Raw genomic sequence first — 20,365 nt, 5'->3', positions numbered from 1 at the left:
TATCGACTTTGTTAACACAATGAAGGTTCTCAACATCCTTCTATAAGGGGCATCTTTTAAATCTTTTAAAATGGAAACAAAAGACAAAACTTTAAATGATCTGGTGCTTGTATACTAAAAATAATTTGTTATGAGATCACGGTGGCACAGAATTTGTTGCGCTGATTTCGAGTATGAAAGGACTGTTAGGAAAATGAGACCAGACTGGCTGTTACGTTAAATCAAACCTGGAGAGAAATATGAGTACAGCTCATGGTAATGTAATGAGGGGGGGGGGGGGGGGGGGGGCTGAGCTGTGACATGGAGAGCCGCCTGCAGTCTTGAAACCTACGTAGAAAATTAGACAATGTTTTGGACCTCATCATTCCGACTCTAATCAGACGCTGTATTTCCACCACCACCCCCATCTAAAAATCCCTTTGACTCAGTGTTGTGTGAAGCCCCAACGGTTACCTGTAGCTTAGATATGCAGCATCCCCTGGCCGTCTGCCTGCGGCATTATGGGATGCCGGACGTTTAGTCGCAGAAGCTTTGACGCTTCTGAATTCTGAGCTGGAGTTTGTGTGTTTTAATCCAGAACAACTGAGGAATAACTATGGACACCCTATAAATGTGCAAAAAGTGTTGTTTGCTGTATGTTTGGGACAGTAAATGCATACTATTCACAATATGTAATCTCTGTTAAACTGAGATCCCTTTTCCATTTAAAGTATTGCAGGCGTTCAGATTCTTGCAGACGAGCTTATTCCTCTGGCCTCTGTGGCGTGGTTTTAATCCAGTCAGACGCGGCGCACGTCACGCCCTGGGTTGTGCTCCGTCAGCGATTTCAGCCAACCGGATGGAGATGGGGATGCAGAGCTCCATGGGGTGGGAGGGAGGATCTAAGGCCAATGATTTATACCTCAGCCTTACCTCACATAGCATCACCAAGACTGAAAAGGACGTTGTGCTTTTTGCTGAGTCAGTCTGTGTATTAAGAGAGTTTTAAATTACTCCTCCCTAGAAAGTGAACAGCCATTAAATCTCAAAGAATATATATAATGTATGAAGTTCAAGAAACTTAGTGGTATGTTTCGAATAGATATTTTCATAATGCTTTCAGTGTCATTTCTAGTCTTTATTTGAAATGAAAACAAAATACAGTAAAATCCAGTTATAACGGACTTCAAGGGACCTGACAAAACAGTCCGTTATATCCAGAGTTGCTGTATGCCCAGAACACAACTACAGGACACCATTTACTCATGCCACACCCCAGCAGACACACTTGTGGTATAGATTATTATATCGTACTTGTAGTAATCCAACTTTACCTGACTATTAATAATCCCGACTCCGTATCTGCGCTGGATATCACCGGCACGCCAGTAGGCGGAGCTGCATGTCCATTTTAGCCGAACAAAACTACAGCTAAAAGCGGCCCTGAGGACCAAATTGTTTGTTCGTTATAAGCAAAATTCCCTTATATGCGAGTCCGCTATATCCGATGCTTTTTCTGCATGTTCTTAAAGGCGCACGGCCGGGACCAGCGGACCTCATCCATTATAGATGATATTCCGTTATAAGCAAGTCCACTATAACAGGATCTTACTGTATAATGCATTTTAATCTTTATATGCTAACTCTTTATACATGTTAAAATACAGTACAAGGTATTTTCTTGTCATAGCAGCGCAAATGCACATAAAATAAGTACGCATTTGCGCTTTTACAAACAATCGATTGTCACGTCAGTTATGTCCATCCCTGGTTATATTTATCCTGTAGCTCAACAAATAGAGCATTACGTTAACAACGTAACAACGAGAAGGTTGTTGGTTTAAATCCCAGTGAGCATAATGCATGAAAACCCTTAAACCATTAAGATCCTTACCTTTACTGTAAACTGCTTTGGATAAAAGCTTCACATAAATGAGTGAATGGGTTAAGAATATGTCTCTGTCTGAATGGTTGTGGGTTCAAATCCCATGACTGGGATTTCATCATTGAGCTCTTGAGCAAGACCCTTAACCCTAATTGCTCCAGGGGCACTAGCTAACCCTACTCTCTGATACTCATTGTTAAGAATGTGCCATGTGAGGGACTGGCATCCCATTCAGGGCGTACCCCAGCCTTAAGCCCTGTGATCCCTGGGTTAGGCTCCAGGACCCCCTGCAACCCCGACCAGGATAAGATGCATAGATGAATGATTGTCAGTGGCTCTGCTTTGTATAACAATGGAAAAAATTCTCATAACTATATTGTATTGCTAGATTAAGGCTATTCATACCTCATCGTCACATGGAACGATGGCTTTAGTTACGTCATTGTCCGTGGAAATGCTTTTAGAGGCAGGCCTATGCTCCAGTTTTTATTTATCTGTATGCAAACACTGTTTTCAAGTTATGCGCGTATAGTACAGTAAGAGCATTAGCATAAATGAACAGTGGTTGTAAACAAACACACTATCAAAACAATTAAGTCTAGTCTGGCTTTGCAGAGTACATTAGAGGGTACCCCGCATATTAATACGGTAACTAAGAAGCAGGAGCCTCATCATTTATTCATTTTTTAAAGTAACAGGGATAGTATTGACTAATGCAGCAAAATCCATCGTATAAGATTAAGCGATACTGTAAGATGCAGAGTGTAATTCATGCATGAAGCAAAATGCAGATGAAGGCATGGAAATGTCTGGTCAGAAGATCTGAGCTCGGGCATCATTTCAGAAGAGACATCTTCATTCGGAGCCTTTCGCAGGGAATTTGACATCAAAAGGTGAATTATTCTCTGAGATATCCCTCAACTAGAGGGCAGATAGCATTCTGCTGGGCAAATAATTTCATCTTTAATGTGCTGCACATATTTTAATATTATTATTCTTTATCCAGCAGCATTTCCAACCTTTCAAAATGAAGCTGTTTTCTATACTTCTTGGCTTTTAATTTTCTGTTGATTAATGATTAATATTAATTACTATTGTTAACGCTGCAAGCTATTTTTATGCTTAACCACCCTTTGTTTTAACGTCTTAGTTTATAAATGCATTTATAAATTGATAGCATAATTGATCATAAACACATTTAAGCTTCACAGAGGAACAGATGCCGTTTGTATATTCTAGACCACCAGTGTGGGGGAAAAAATTATGATGGAATAGTTGCTCCTTCGTAAGTGAATAGAACTAATTAAATTAAATTGTTGTTGTGGAAGCTATTGATGGTAAACACAATCAGAATAAGACAAATACCACACACACACTTTTAATTAAAAAATGGGGAAAGGGACAGTTTTTCTTCTTGTATGATCAGCTTGATCTCCAGCACAGATGCCCACATGACCCTGTCTGAGACCTGGAAGTACCTGTGTCATTGGCTGGTAGCCCAACTCGGTCATCCTGATTGGACGACTGAAGAGAGTCACAGGACAAAAAAGCCACCAACAATTTGTTGAATGGCCTGACCTACGTCTTCCATATCCCCCCCCCCCCCCCCCCCCCCCACCACCACCACACATATCTTGAGGCTGAGTGAGTGGGACAATGTCCAGGTGTGACGTGCCTATGAAAACCCAACCGTGTTCTTCCTGAACACTGCATGTTCAGTGTGGTGAGGACTTGTCTGTCTCCATGATAGGGTGATGGAGGAATGGAGAATTTAATTCCCACTTCGCTGACACTGATGAAGGAAATCAATGCCTAGGGGGATGGAGGGGGGGCGGTTTAAGGAATCTGTCAAGGATCGGGAGATCCAGGATGTCTGAAAAAAGTCTGCATTCTCATTCCTCTGGGAAATTGATGATACCGGTCGATACCCTTCGCTGTTGAACTCCTTCTCTGTTTCTCCAGCGTGGTCCACTGCTGTAAATGTTCTCAATTCGCTTGATAGGAATGAAGATGTCCTTAATGATGTCACCAGCCTCTTCAAGCCAACTCCTGCCCCACATTTGCTCTTTCTTCACCTGGGGCTTTGCTCATCACCGTGGTAACGGCAGACACCCCTTGTGGAAATTCTCTGCCTTCAGAATTCTAGGCCTTCTCAACTGCTCCCAGAGTTGCTGAGATGAGCAACAGATGTATCTGCCTGCCAGTAGTGTGACTGTAACAGGGATATTGTTGATGATAAAATGCACAAATGGCCTGTTCCTTGGGCGTCCTCTGCATAAAGCAAATTTACGTGCCATTGTCCCCCTCAGCGCGCACAAACAGTGTTTGAGAAGTTCACTCCTTCAACATGGAGAACATCCAGCATGGTATCGATGCGTCTTGCGTCTCAGACCTTGGCCTGTCATCCGCAGCTCTTATGCCCTTAATAGCTGACGATGAGCGATGTGCCCAACGCTTTGGTCGGTGAGGCGCTGATGAAAAATTAATGCCGGGTAAAGGAAGCTGGAAAGCAATAGCGCAGCAGGTCGTTCCTGCAGAGGACGTTTCCCGACATCTGCAAAAGAAGAAGTGGGAGAGTTTGGGGGGGGGGGGGGGGGGGGTTTGTATTTCCTTCGGCCCAGAGCGGATGGCAAGCTGAAACCCAACCGTGTACCAGGGGGGGGGGGGCACAGTGACATTGAGGATGGAAGGGCACCAAGGATGCAAGCAGCAAGATGACAGCTCCTCTACTCTCATTTAATTATTATGTATTATTTATTTTTATACTGCTCTCTACATGTGTGATATTCATTCTCATTCCTTTGCCCATCTGTTTGTACCATGTGTCTCTATTGTATTTTCTCCAGATGTCTTGTTTTATTTACTTGTATATATGTTGCTAGCTAGAATAGAATAGAATAGAATAGAATAGAATAGAATAGAATAGAATAGTGATGTGTTACTAATTCCTGTGGGGAAATTCCCTCTTTTGATCCTGTGCTTTCAAGCAATCCCAACAGGAGAGAATGAGGGAAATTCTTGAAGCAATCCCTTGAGTGCTTTCCTCATTTCCCTTATTGTTATGAGGTAGTAACTGTTTCGCTTGGTAATTGTTCAGTTTAACAAATCAAATCAAAGTCAATTGGGCTTCATTGTCCTATCATCCATACAAATATACAGAGGCATGAAAATACATTCCCCTGGGACCATGGTGCAGCATATATACAGCAAGTGTCAATAACAATAATAATAATAATAATGTGGGCTTTATTGTCGTAGCATCCTTTTATAGTATAGAGTGGCATGAAATAGTATTACCCCAGGACCACAGTGCAACACACAAACACTGAATACCTTTGCAGGCACAGAAGTTCACAAGGGACACTTGTAGACAGACTGGCTGCTGAAACAGTGAAGTTTTTGCCGTGTCTATGAGCCGTTCGACGGTGTGCTCTGACAGCCTGGGGTGGTGGGACTTGGGACTGGAGGTTGCTGAGTTGTACAATGGAGTTGAGTTTGTTGAAGGGCGCCGCCGAGATGCAGGGGCTCCTTGAGGCCCACAGGGCCCAGCATGCCAGACGCCAGATCCTGTCAGACCTCCGTCACGCTCAGCTTCTCTTCTCCCTTCATGGGGAAATCAACACGGACGCATAGCTGATACTTACCCTCCTCTGCACTGCTCTCTACTCATCTCCAAGAGATGGTTTTGGTGAATTAAATGCCTGGAGACTGACAAGAAGCTTAAAATTCAGCTCTCCAATGGACACGACGTGATGGATATTGTCACAAGTATTCCCTCATGCTTTTTTTATTTTTTTATTAATTGTTTGATTTAAAATAGTCTTGGAGCCCGAGCTGGAGACACGTTTTGCTTAGAGTGCCAGATGTAAACGTTTCATCCGTCCATCCATTGATCCTCTGGTGAGGCTTCTGTGAGTCGCAAGGGGCAAATTAAGGCTTTCAATAGTGTATGTGGGCAGAATTTGCATGTGCTGTCAGTCAACACATGCTTTAACCTAAGGGGAACCGAAAAAGTATCGAGCAGAAGGTGGATTTCAGCTGCTTGTTGATGCAGCAGGTGATTGACAGAACACTGCGGTCTCACCACCTATGAGGTACCAACGGGGATGTTTGAAGGCCACATGAACTCCACTCTGACTTTAACCCTGTACTGTTCTCCCATTAAGATTTCCATATAATCTCTTCATCATTGACAGAGACCGTTTCACTCACCGAATTAAAATTCGAAAAAAAAGTTTTGTGCTCCAGCATCACCAGGGTATGGGTCTTCCTTCACTGTTGTTGATGTTTATTTCCCTGTTTCATTTTCGCCATCGTTCAGTAAGCAGTGCAGTCGTTGATGTGTCTGAATGTCAGTTTAGCGACTTATTTTTTTCATTTCTGATGTCCTTATCGTAATGGTGTTTTAATCACCGGCAGGCCTGTTCATTCTCTCTCTCCCTCTCTCTCTGTGCTATGGCGTTCTGACCAGTTAGCATTAGTCTCCTTCAGTTCCGCTGGCCTGTTCATGCAAACAGGAGGGCAAGGGGTCAGGGTAGCTTAGCAATTATGCTGCCGATTCGGCATCCTGTTCTGTGTAGGAAGTCCATTATGAGGTTTAATTGCATCAGGATGGGTGGGAGAAGAAGGCGGGCCTGAGAAGGGCCAATGAGACACCGGGAGGGATAGGACTTGTAATGTATCCCATGATAGTGGAGCAGAGCATTATGGGAAGCGCACCCAGCTGAGGCAATACACACCGTGGCAGACCAGCTTTGTTTGTTTGATAACACCCTATCATCCACCTTCATTCTGGTCCCGCTTACAGTTGTTGTTTGTCTGTCAGAGCACATCTTGAGTGTGCATCTGAATTAAGCAGCTCCTTTGTTTAGCTGCTAAAAATAAAGCGATAAAAAACAAGCTGGGTGTCACATTAGATTTTCAGCTGCAGCTGAACGATGACGGTGCCCTGCGTTTATTCCACTGATATGATGACAGCCTTTTGATGAGTGACAAGCCAGGAAGTAACGTTCCGGTTAGCGGAGCTGCAGCGCTTGCAGTTCTTATGTGATTGTTTGTTAGCTTTAATCTCAACTTGCTGAGTTTGTAACTGTCGTTTCTCTCTTGCCAGCCCACAAGTGAAGAGGATCTGTGTCCTATCTGCTACGCGCACCCAATTTCTGCGGTCTTCAAACCCTGCTCCCACAAATCCTGCAAGTGAGTTTTTGCGACTCCAAAGCCAAGCCCACGCAGATCTATGCAAAACACTGCTGACACACCTTAACTGTTTGGCTAATTCTTCATAGAGGATGCGTGATAGGTGGAACTTCTCTAAGAATGTGTACTATATTAAATCTGAAGGAGATTTGGCAAAGGAACAGTCAATCTTAAATCAGATTTTTGAAGTAACATTTAGGGGTGATTTTTTTTTTTTTTGGGGTATAGCAGAACATTGACTATTCATGAAACACATACGTTAACAGAAAATGCAGGGTGTGGACAAAAAAACATGCTAAAAAAATGACTGAATCACGATTACAGGCGCAGCTGCAAAGGTGAGTCATAGTGGCATGAATACCAGTCAACAGTGTATGTCAGCTGTGCTCTGACAATTAGCACTTTGATGTGTGAGATCTCAGAGTGACACACGGCAACAAGCAGAACTTCAGAGGCCAAATGGGTCCCTGACTTGCTGACGTATCGGTCGCAAGATCTGCGGAATTATTTAACGTGCCAAGGAGAACAGTCTTAAATCACAAGAATTTATGCCAAACACAAGCTATGCTAGCAAAGGAGTACAGTGGTTGTAAGTCGAGGATCACCAACAGAGATAGATGGGTACTTCTTAGGACAATTGGCGAACACCTCAAAAGTATGACCTCACAAATTACCCAAGGTCTTAAATAGGACCCCTGGGACCCATGGCAGCAAAAACTACTAATGCACAAAGACACAAGACCAGTGGCCTGTACTACGAAGCGGGGTTACTGGCTTATCAGGGTAACTTGTCAGATTTAAGGTACCACAGTTTAAATGGACTTCATATTCGTTCACTTACATTTTGCCCAGACTACCTTAAATCCGACAAGTTACCCCGATAAGCCAGTAACCCCGCTTCGTAGTTCAGGCCCCAGGAGTAAGGAGTACAGAACCTGAACCCCTGAGCTATGGAAAAAGTTATATAATCTGACAAGCCGAATGATACTTTCAGTCTGCGGTGTCGGGGATTTGCAATGGTATGGGCAGCCATCTTGTGGGAGTCATTAGGGTCCATAATTACACTTCGTTTCACAGGATCTGATGCTCTCTGTGTTGCGAGCGCTGTTGTTTCAGAATGTTCCATATTCCAAGAGGTGGTTTCATGAACACCAGGTTTGAGTCAGAAGTCGTCCATGGCCTCCCCAGTGACATCATTAAACATCATGGAACCTTTACAGGAAGTTCTGGAGTACAGAGTGTGTAGCAGATATCAAACACCTTCAGCCCTGATGAAAGTAAAACCTTTTCTTCTTGAAGAAAAGTTCAATATCCGACTGCAGTTTGGGAATTCTGTAAAAACATTTCTAAAAGGATTGAAGCTGTATGTGGGTTTATCAGATCCTCGCTAATAATAATTTATATATATATATATATATATATATATATATATATATATATATATATATATATATAATATATTTTTTTTAAATTATTTTAATGTATTGATATGAATGTGTTGTTGGATGTTTTCATTATTTTGTCCACCCCATGGGCATTTGTTCATCATGATGTTGTGAGAAGACCCTCGGCAGTACAGGTGAGCAGTGCACTGAACAGGGAGATGATGGACGCTGCTTTATGACCCCACCCACCAGGCTTCCTTGATCTAACCATTCCTCCGTTGCTTGCTAATGAGTCTGTGCTGGTAGTTGGGGTCTTGAATGCCTAGTGAGACCCTTTTCATCTTCTATGTCTTCCCAGAGCCTGCATCAACCAGCACTTGATGAACAACAAGGACTGCTTCTTCTGCAAGGCCACCATAACTGGCGTTGAAGACTACAGCAAGCCCGCCACTTAGCAACTGTCCCAGCGCTCACCTGGGGGGGGGGGGTGTGTGGGGTGTGGGGTGGGGGGGGGAAAGAACACCGTCATATATACACACAGGTACATGACACTCCGGTGGATGCATGCAGTACACACCTACCATGCCACCATTGTGCTTCGTCTGGGAGCTGAAGCGGGTAACTATGGCCTTGAATTCACCATGCAACATCACCCAATACCACTAGGGGGCTCAGCTCCTGCCTGTTGGCATGGGGGGGGGGGGTGAGAGGGGCTCAGATTCAGCCTCATTATATTGGCTGTTGGCTGGGATGGCGGGGCTGCACTGATCCCCACAGTATCTGCTTTTCTCGATGGGGGGGGGGGGGTACAAAGGTCATACGGCCTCTGCGAGGTTAAGTAGCCGGCTGCTGGGCGCCGTTCCACCTGCAACCTGAGACTCCAGCGACGAGGGGCAGGCCTGACAATCGAACAGTAAACCCCCCCCCACGCACCCATAGTAGCTAAATCAGCCTTCGCTTTTTCCCTCCATGTACCAGGCAGCCACAACATACATTCACCATACAAAGCCAATGCGCCACATTTTCTCCAGTTTACCTGTCAGGGGTTTCTTTTTAATCACTTAGCCATGATTGGAGGAAGGTCTTCGGAGCCGTCCAATCGCTGACGGCCACCCAGGGTGTTCCGTTACCACATGTCATTCATGCACTCCGATCCCGCAGCCCTGCCCACCTTGGGTCTCACTGTGCTCTCCCATGTTCCACACTCACGTGCCCGTTTTGACATGATTCACTGTGATTATGTCACTTTTTCTTTTTTATGAAGCACATCTCTCACTGTATTCTCCTGTCGAGTGTGGTGCTTTTGAACTGGGCAAAAAAAAATGAAGAGAAATTCTTTTAGTTGTTTCTGCTCTTAATAAGATACAGTACCTCTCCCTCCACCCACCCCCTCCACCTCCCCCACCAAAAAAATCATTGTGTTTGTAGGAAATAGAAAGTTGGGTTGTGGAATTGCCTCACAAGCTCACAAGCATGACCACTGAAACATGAAACTTGAGCTAACTTAGTGACCTCACAGCCATGAGGGTCAGAAAACACCCATCAAACTGCCATCACTTTTTTTTTTTTTAAACATTTGCCACGGCACTGAAGTGTGGTTTTATACACCAAAAAAAATTTATAAAAATCATGTCATGTATTCAGGACTGTTGCTCTCACTCAGATCAACAGTGTGGGATTGGCTGGGATGCCTCGTACCCAGGTAAAGGGTCTTGGGATTGGCTGGGATGCCTCGTACCCAGGTAAAGGGGCTTGGAATTGGCTGCGACTGTTTTTCCACATTGAATAAGGGAACCCCCCCGCCGCTGCTTTATAGAGAGTGTACCTTACCTGCGCAGCCATGTGTGAGTGCGTGCATGTGTGTACGTGTGCGAGTGCACTTGTGTGAAAATTAATTTGACAGTTCCTGAGACAGAGGCTTTTACGTTACTTGTCGTGGGAGCTCTAGATTGTATAAGCAATACTAAGTGGACTGTTTTTTTTCCTTTATAGTGAGGGGAGTGGTTTATTGCTTTTTATTTTCCTCTTTGTGAGTGAGAGTGCACATATATTGTTGGTGTAACAGCATTAAATTATTTATCCTGAGCGGATGACTATCTTGCGTGTGGTTTTTTTTTTTTTCCCGCCATCATTTTACGTTCGCCTGCACCTCTGTGGAGGAGGGATTCGTCGCTCGTCTTGTTTGTAGACTGAGCTGCCTATCGGGTCTGAGAGCTTCCCATGTGCATCCTTCAAAATAAAAAACAAAATCTCTGACGACATCATCAACCTTGAAATTGCTTATGGTTAACGCTTACACAAATTCTGTTTCATGTCCTGTTCATACAAAACTTAGGTACTGGGCGAAATGGTTAAGGAGAGAAATGGTTAAAGAGCGCAGGACTCTCATAGTTGTTTACGTTTCTGAAGCCATTATGGCTGGCTTAGTCTGATACTAAATCCAGCGATTGCTCCTTTGGCACAAATAAAACTCCATCGATGGACTTGTCTTGATGTTTGTCTTGGCGTTGAGAGTTACTGAATTTGCCACGATGCTTCGTCTCGCTCTATTTACAGACACTCGTGACCTCCACGAAACGTCAGCAACCAAACCTTGTATCTCACCCCTCGATTGCAGGCTTCCAGGCTGGCACAGTGGGTCCTTGGATCTTGCCCTCTGAAGCGAGGGGGCTGATATTGTCCCGCCCCACGGGATGCCCGCTGACTGCGGCCGTGTTGCCTCAGCTGGACCAACGGTTCAAGCCGCTTGAGCCACATCGATCCACCGTGCAGGAACAGAAGTCCGGATAGAGCGCTCTCGGGTTTTTTTATGGATTGCGTACAGAAATAGCCGTGTTGGGGAAAGAGGAGAAGGGCAGCTGGGGGGAGGGGATGGCTGGCAAATCCACCACCGTTTGGAGGCCTTGATTGTGACCTGTGTGTGTGTGTGTTTTGAGGGAAGTGGTAGTCAGCTGGCTCCGTGATCGATAGCCGCTCTCGTCCGACGTGAGCCATCCACTCCTCTCTGGGAGCTCTCCTTTGAAGCTCTCCATCCGAGCATCCGCTGAGGGCCGTACCGAAACCAGAGACAACCTGATCTGTTCGACTGCAAAACAAAAAGCCTGTTTTTGCTGTTCAAACTTTGCACGCCACAGTTGTTTGAACCTATAAATACCCTTGTTTCAAATTTGTGTATCGACTTTGTTTTATGCTTGGTTTTTGTTTTATGTTTGTTTTATGGCCTTTTTCCACACTGATGCAATCCAGGGGAAAGGAGTACTATCGGAGTCTAGAAAGGTATGGCGTTGTAGCAATAAAAACCTGTTAAGGAAACCTAAAAAAACACCCTTATAGTCATCGTCAGGTTGCTAGTTGTATTTCTGTCTTATACACTATGGAAATAACCGAAAAGGAAAAAATATAAAACAGATCTAGTCAATTGAATCAGCTTGATGAATGAAAAATGCCAATGGTTTGTATTCTTTGCTATAGTTCAGTAGAACATCCATTTACTCATAAATTACTCCGGGAACCAAGCCATTGTAGTTAAAAATCCAAACGTTATTTTCTCCCAGTGTATCAGAATTCTAATTAACTGTCAGTACAGCTAATCAAATCTAATGTAGCTGTCAGATATTATAAAAATTAATGTGTGCCCTAGACCAAAAGTGAGATTTAAATTATTTTCTGTCATATAAAGCAAATGAAAAGGTACAACTATTATTATAACCAACCTGAAAAGTGAAATTTGTAGTGTGTTGTTAAATTGAAACCAGTTTCTTATAACCACGCACACATGCACATGCATATATTTTATAGTGGAGTTTTATAGTGTTTTTTTATATATATATATATATATACTGATGATGTTGACTGTGTATTATTTATTGAACGCGTCCTGACAAAAGATGTTTTTGGTCAAAGTGCTCCACCTAGTGGCTAGTAAATCACAGTTGTAATGATCTTTCTTTAAGGCAGGGGTGGCCAATCTTATCCACAAAGGGCCGGTGTGTATGCAGGTTTTCGCTGCAACTCCCTAATTAGATTACTAATTAGAGGACTGATTGGCTGAAGAGTCCTCACACCTGGGTTTGAACAGCTGACCTACAGGTTATTCCAAAAACCTACATACACACCGGCCCTTTGCGGATAAGATTGGCCACCCCTGCTTTAAGGCATCGAGTACATTGAATAAATTAGGCCAGGAATGTGTAACTCTGAACGAGAAGTCTGAAGCTTTTTTAACTGCTTTTTAATTTTCTCCTTATTGACAGCCAGATTTTCAGGTGTGGCCCTCCTGATTATTATTTTTTTAAATGTTTAAATCTATTTTCTGTTCATTGTTTTTTTTTTTTTTTTTTTTTTTTTTTTTAAACGGATCATATATGTTTGAATTACCCCTAACGCTGACCAGAATAATTGGTTAGTACGAAGGTAGCTGTTTTTGAAATAGAGATTCAGACTTTAAAATCAAATTAATTTAATATTTGTCTTAATCAGTACCAGGGAATACAATATAGTATGCTTAGGGGGTACAATAAAGGAATACAATATAATGACATATGTTAAATCACATAGAAGTATGTGGGTGTGTGTGTGTGTGTGTGTATATATATATATATATATATATATATATATATATATATATATATAAATATTAACAATTGTGCCCTTTTTTATATTATCTTCTCCCATCTTTTCAAAATGGGAAAAACAAAAAAATGCAGAAGAACAACAACAGACTAAATTCTTGTCTGCCCTTTCAGTCATTAGTGGAAGGAGACGGGACTTCTTCCTCAGGTCCCTGTTCTGTTGATGGAACACTCACTGTGATTTAAATTGGGACCTAGGAAGTGAGTGAAGAAGCGATCTGTGAATAGGTTATGTGTATATACTACCCTTAGCTATAACAGTAACACTGGAGGCAAATAAGAGCTAATTGTTCAGGAAATTCAGAATATTATTTCTGGGGTGCCCTCTAGTGGTCCACAGCTGTGCTGTTAACAAATGCAGTAAATGGTGTCACTTTTCATTTATCCAAATGGCAGGTGTTTCGGAAGGTATCTGTCCTTCACGAAGCCTTCAGGATCATGCTGACCGGTTTGCTGAACTCCTTAGCCGGTGAAGGCGGCATCATCTCCTGACAGACAGCCAGTCGAAACAAAATGACAGCTTAATGCACGGAAGACGCGATGTGACAGTCGCCTTTGGAAGGCTAGGTTAAAAATAAAAGCCGATACCATTGGCATAAGTCCGCAAGTCGACCACGGTAACGGGGGAGCCGTATGGTGAACGGGAGCTGCTGTGGAAACATACGGTTATGGGCTCTTGCCTCCTCCCTAAGTGATTTCTTCTGGAAGGCATTACTGCTAGCAGATTATAAAGGAGGGTTTTATTGCCTTTTGCTTTACTGAAACAGTAGGAGTAGGAAAGATGATTAGAGTAATTGAAGTCATAAATCAAGCTACTTCGACTCCAAGAATTGTCTTGCCGAGGATTCTTATTTTGTTTGGCCATTGATACGCAAGGAGAGCTGGATCCGTTCATTTGATAGAGCAGGGAGGCACATGTCAATTAGCTAATGAAGTTCTCCCCAAATGGTAGTTTTTTTCCCCTTTGTCGTCTTCTTTCCACAAGGGGGTAAGAACTACGCCTCCAAACACAGTTCAAACAGCATATTTACTCCGGCTGGTCTTTTGTATTGATCATGCATTTATTAAGGTGAAAAGCATACGTAGTGGGTGACTGGGGGGTTATTTGCTCATGCCTCTGGAGGCTGGACCTTGGTGAGAATGCATTTTTATTAACAAGAAAATAAACAGTGTTTATTAGTAAAATTCTTGGTATGCATGGAATGGCTTCTAAACAACACATTTATGGGTGAAACCTTATGGAAGGCCAAAAGATTCAAAACGTGTTAGCTTTTTTCGCATTAACACGCTCAAAATTGATTTGTTAACACACATTTTTTATGTATTATCAAGTACGTGTTATCACATACAAAATGTATGGAAGGCCAAAACAGTCAAAACACGTTATCTTTTACCACATTAACACGCTCAATATTTATGTGTGTTATCTCCTGCACACCCTGCCTACCTGCCCCTACTGTTTTCTCTGTCTGGCATGATTCTGTCGAGCCGCTCCTATTACACGTTAGTCTTTCCTCTCGTTCCTGCCCTTGTGTGATTCACTCTAGCTGACTCTTGTTTGCTCCCTCATTAGTCCTTGTAATAAAGTGCTTCCCAGTCCTGGCATTGACGTCTGTCTTGTTTGTAGCCTGTCTTTGCCTTAGCCTTCTGTGTTCCTGTTTTTGATCCCATTTGTTTTTCTGTGTTCTCTTTGAGAGGAAGAAAGCCCCTTTTCTTTGCTCCAATGCCTTCTCCTGAGTTCTTTGTCCTGTGACAACATGTTAAGGTGCATAGTTTTATGGAACACCATCGTGGTCAAAACCCTCTGAATCAACATGTCAAATTTGTACATCTTAAGATGTTGAAAATGAACGTGTTAACAGGGAGAAGAAGATGTGCCAGCCACATTTTGCTAGGGGAGTGTTCTCTGCGCTAGGAATATTTTACTCCTGCGTGATCCGTACATTCCTTCTATGTTATTTGCTTTCTTGTTCTGTACTCAGCGATTTCAGAGAAGCCATTTCACAGAATGTGGTGGAGTTGTGCCTAATTCTGCATTTCCACGGATGCAGTTCGCATTGTTGCCACTCACACTTGAACAATTCCATCCATCTGCAGAATACAGAGCAAAATAAAGTGAAAAATTGCCACTCCTTTCTTTTATTATTTTGCAGAGTGGATATGACCACACTTCTAAACTAACCAACTAAAAATGACTAAACACATGGGGCCTGGCACAGCCTCCAGGAAGTCAATGATCTCTTTGGCAGAGACACGGGATTTCCTGTACCAAAAGTGTGTCAGCTTTTTACATTAACACGCTTAAAATTAACATGTTAACAAAGCTGAGATTTTGACCCTTTTGGCCATTCATAAAAATGTGCTTGTGAACACAATTTTGAGCATGTTAATCGACCAATAGCTGGTCGCATTAACACATCCAAAAATGGCGCATTTTATGTTACTTTGTGCGTGTTTGTGTTTTATTTTGATATGTGATATGTCTTCTCCCAAATCGCTGAGTACTGAGTGTGCGAACAGTAACGTAGACAACATGTATGGATAGTGTAGCTATGAAATAAATCCAACGTAGAGAACATGTTATCTTACAGAAAGGTCTGAACACTCCCCTACTGAAACATGGCTCATTCATTTTGTTCTTCTTGACGATACTGTGGTGAGGTTCGCAGCTACATCTTATCTTGCACTGCCCACATCTATGGAAGGCCAAAAGCGCACATTCTTAAGGTGTTAACACGTACAAATTGCACGTGCACATATCAATGTTGAGTGTGCTAATGCGAAAGAGCTAACACTTTTTGAGTCTTTTGGCCTTCCATAAAACCACCCATCCCATCCATCCATTATGAAACTATTTGCCCTATTAAGGGTTGGAATTCAGTCCGGAGGCTATGGGTGCAAGCAGGGAACATCCCAGGATGGATCAGTAAGTAACCCCCGCCCCCTAAGAAAAAAATAAGAACAGTATGCCATTTTTTTTTTAAAGGCCTTCAGAAAAATATGGCACCTTAAGATCCAGCTCCCTTCAAAGAGCCGCTGTTCCGATCACTGGCGTCCCTCGGCTGCTCATGTTTGGGTTATCGTGACGTCATTTCGTCAGCAGCATCACTCGTCTATCAGAAGGACTGCATTTTAAATATTAATACTTCAATTAAACTTTAGGTATATACACTTCATTTATATTAAACATAAGGATGACCATAATAATAACTTCCCACACAGAATCACTTTAGATGAAAAGGTTGAACTAACTAAGAAAGACGTGTTTGTTTTTCTTTCCAGCAAAGCAGTAATCACTTTATCTTGTGCCGTCTACATAAAACTTCCCCCTGTGGAGATAAAAACACTGGCTTTCTCTGCTTCTCTGAGGCTGACAGTAGATGGTGTTGTTCAGCTTGGTTAGAGATGAGCTCCCAAAGATTCTGTCTTTCTGAGACACGTTACATGACTCTGTAGCTGGCTGATTTATGTCTTGTTCCTTAATAGGGCCCTCTGTGCAATTAATTGTATAGAAATGTAAAATGACTGTAATTAGAGAATTTTCTGGTTCCAGTCACAAAGATTTTAAAGACAGGGTATGTGGTGGTCACACAGAAGAGCACGTAGCCTATTCCTTTGTGTAGTAAAATATATTTCCATTCAAATTTGCATATAATGTGACAGGTTGTGGGGAGGACACGAGGCAAGGCTGAAGGGTTTAGCTGTAAGCAGGCTTACCAGGCAAAAGAACCCAAAATCCGAATGGAAATACGTTCAGTGCCCCTTTAAGAACTGTGAACTGAAAACCAACTTTAAAAATTCCAGCCGTCCATCTGTCTATGTGTTCATCCATATAATTTCTCCATAACCTCTTAACAATGCCATGCTGTGGCAAGCTGAGCCAGTCTCAAGACCCACAGGGCACAAGACAAGACACCAGGTCATCATTCAACACCCTGATTCACCAACCGGCAGATAAGACAGTTCGCGTAAATTGTGTGTATTTATTTGGATGGTACCAAGAAACTGAAGCACCCAGCAGAAAAAACACTTTCCCCCAACCCCCCCCCCCCCCTCAAAACGACATGCATTTTCAGAAAACAGGGCCTGACAGTCCCTGTGGCAATTGGGGTATTGCTCAAGGGCCCACCAACATATTCACTTTGTAGGTTATGGGATTTGATCATGCAACCTTCTGATAACAGGCACAGCATCCTAACCCACTGAAACACACACTGCCCCGGTATGGTCTGGAGAATTAACAAACAGGTTAAGGTTAATGTTGTGTCAGCATTTGGTTGTATGTTCTCATCCATCACTCCCCCAGTTTTTGTAGTGTGGGTTAGGGTTTCTCGCAGGTCACCCATGCCGTAGCGGGAGCGTCGTCAGCCTCCTGCTTCTTCCCATTTTGCGGCCCGATTCCAGCCGGAGCCCTCGGGGAGGCCAGCTGACCGTGGGCGTCCCTGTCGGCTCACTAATGTGGCACAGCGGGATGTCACCAGATGCTCTTCATTCCTATGCACAAAGGAACATTCCCAAACCCTGGGTGGGACTGCTGTTAACACGTTTAGGGATAGAATGCCAAGTACGAGAAGGACGTCTCTTTAAAACCAACCTAAGTTAAAATTTTCAGCTATTAAAGGCATGATATTTTTTAGATCTTTATCCCATGGTTTAAGGATGAGTGGTTGCAAGACAGAAAGACATATAATGCTAATGAAGAGACAGTTTTTGAAAATCCTGTGAAGGTTCACGGCGCAAGATCATTCCTGCCATAATTGTCATATTTCCAGATTCCTACAGAGTCTAAGATGTATGAGTATCTTTCCTATTACATTTTTATTATGAGGGATTATTTAGTCACAGGCCACAGGAAGTGCTAATTGAATAAATGTAAACTAATTGATTAAATAGCTCTATCAATAAATTAATGTTTCATTGGTATTGTTCAATTAAGCCCTTTTAGGAGAAATAAATCATCAGAGAATGGTTTTCACAGGGACTTTATTCTATGGTTTATGATGCTTAGGTTGCATTACATTCATCCTAAGAGTTGAGCTATTATCTTCTTGGTCAGATACTTCCTTTACATTCGGTGGGTCAATCTGATGAATGATGGAGTAATACCTGATTTGTCACAGAGGTTGTTCAGACAGGCAAGGCTGTGCTGGCAGTTAATTCATGACAGTCACATGCTCGAGGACACGGAAAGCCGCGATCGGACAACAGCGACCTGCTCTCAGGATTCACTCCTCCTTCGGGTGATGAGGTCCATGTTCTCCCAGTTTTACCTTTTAGGACATATGCCTGAGTGTGTCTGGTAAGGGTGGGTAGATGATGGACGGACAGGTTGCGGCGAACTGACAGTTTCTGCCAAGTCACGGTCAAGGAGCAGGGAGGATGGAGTGGGAACAGCGGAACAAGGCAACATTGAGGAGGAAGTGCTGAGCTGGAAGGACTGAATGGGGAATCACTCGGGGAAGCAAGAAAAGGGATGGACTGAACAGGAAGCACTGCGAGGGAAGCAAGAAATATGACGGAAAGAAGAGGAAACAATGAGAGGCATGGAATGAACAGAGGGGGAGGGACTGAACAGGAAGTACTGAGTGAGATGCACAGAGGGGGAAGGACTGAACAGGAAGCACTGGGCGAGATGCACAGAGGGGGAAGGACTGAACAGGAAGCACTGGGTGAGATGCACAGAGGGAGAAGGACTGAACAGGAAGCACTGAGTGAGATGCACAGAGGGGGAAGGACTGAACAGGAAGCACTGGGTGAGATGCACAGAGGGAGAAGGACTGAACAGGAAGCACTGAGTGAGATGCACAGAGGGGGAAGGACTGAACAGGAAGCGCTGGGCGAGATGCATAGAGGGGGAAGGACTGAACAGGAAGCGCTGGGTGAGATGCACAGAGGGGGGAGGACTGAACAGGAAGCACTGGGTGAGATGCACAGAGGGGGAAGGACTGAACAGGAAGCACTGGGCGAGATGCACAGAGGGGGAAGGACTGAACAGGAAGTGCTGAGTGAGATGCACAGAGGGGGAAGGACTGAACAGGAAGCGCTGGGTGAGATGCACAGAGGGGGAAGGACTGAACAGGAAGCACTGAGTGAGATGCACAGAGGGGGAAGGACTGAACAGGAAGCACTGGGCGAGATGCACGGAGGGGGAAGGACTGAACAGGAAGCACTGAGGGGGAAGGACTGAACAGGAAGCACTGGGCGAGATGCACAGAGGGGGAAGGACTGAACAGGAAGCACTGGGCGAGATGCACAGAGGGGGAAGGACTGAACAGGAAGCACTGGGCGAGATGCACAGAGGGGGAAGGACTGAACAGGAAGCACTGGGCGAGATGCACAGAGGGGGAAGGACTGAACAGGAAGCACTGGGCGAGATGCACAGAGGGGGAAGGACTGAACAGGAAGCACTGGGCGAGATGCACGGAGGGGGAAGGACTGAACAGGAAGCACTGGGTGAGATGCACGGAGGGGGGCAGACTGAACAGGAAGCACTGGGTGAGATGCACGGAGGGGGAAGGACTGAACAGGAAGCACTGGGTGAGATGCACAGAGGGAGAAGGACTGAACAGGAAGCACTGAGTGAGATGCACAGAGGGGGAAGGACTGAACAGGAAGCGCTGGGCGAGATGCATAGAGGGGGAAGGACTGAACAGGAAGCGCTGGGTGAGATGCACAGAGGGGGGAGGACTGAACAGGAAGCACTGGGTGAGATGCACAGAGGGGGAAGGACTGAACAGGAAGCACTGGGCGAGATGCACAGAGGGGGAAGGACTGAACAGGAAGTGCTGAGTGAGATGCACAGAGGGGGAAGGACTGAACAGGAAGCGCTGGGTGAGATGCACAGAGGGGGAAGGACTGAACAGGAAGCACTGAGTGAGATGCACAGAGGGGGAAGGACTGAACAGGAAGCACTGGGCGAGATGCACGGAGGGGGAAGGACTGAACAGGAAGCACTGAGGGGGAAGGACTGAACAGGAAGCACTGGGCGAGATGCACAGAGGGGGAAGGACTGAACAGGAAGCACTGGGCGAGATGCACAGAGGGGGAAGGACTGAACAGGAAGCACTGGGCGAGATGCACAGAGGGGGAAGGACTGAACAGGAAGCACTGGGCGAGATGCACAGAGGGGGAAGGACTGAACAGGAAGCACTGGGCGAGATGCACAGAGGGGGAAGGACTGAACAGGAAGCACTGAGGGGGAAGGACTGAACAGGAAGCACTGGGCGAGATGCACAGAGGGGGAAGGACTGAACAGGAAGCACTGGGCGAGATGCACAGAGGGGGAAGGA

At 44.4% G+C, this 20,365-nt stretch overlaps 1 protein-coding gene across 2 annotated transcripts in view; it reads left to right on the top strand.

Annotated features, from left to right (window-relative positions):
* rnf123 (ring finger protein 123) overlaps positions 1–8,931 on the top strand; it is a 92,971-nt gene extending 84,040 nt beyond the window's left edge. For both annotated transcript variants that reach the window (XM_072715513.1, XM_072715512.1), the window contains exons 38-39: positions 6,975–7,060; positions 8,804–8,931. In XM_072715513.1, coding sequence (XP_072571614.1) covers positions 6,975–7,060; positions 8,804–8,900 — 183 coding nt within the window. In that variant the 3' untranslated portion in view covers positions 8,901–8,931. The remainder of the gene's footprint in view (positions 1–6,974; positions 7,061–8,803) is intronic.
* Positions 8,932–20,365: the final 11,434 nt, after the last annotated feature.

This window comes from Paramormyrops kingsleyae, chromosome 8 (assembly GCF_048594095.1).
Source record: "Paramormyrops kingsleyae isolate MSU_618 chromosome 8, PKINGS_0.4, whole genome shotgun sequence".
Classification (NCBI taxonomy): Eukaryota; Metazoa; Chordata; class Actinopteri; order Osteoglossiformes; family Mormyridae; genus Paramormyrops; species Paramormyrops kingsleyae.
This window is presented reverse-complemented; position numbering and strand designations above follow the sequence as displayed.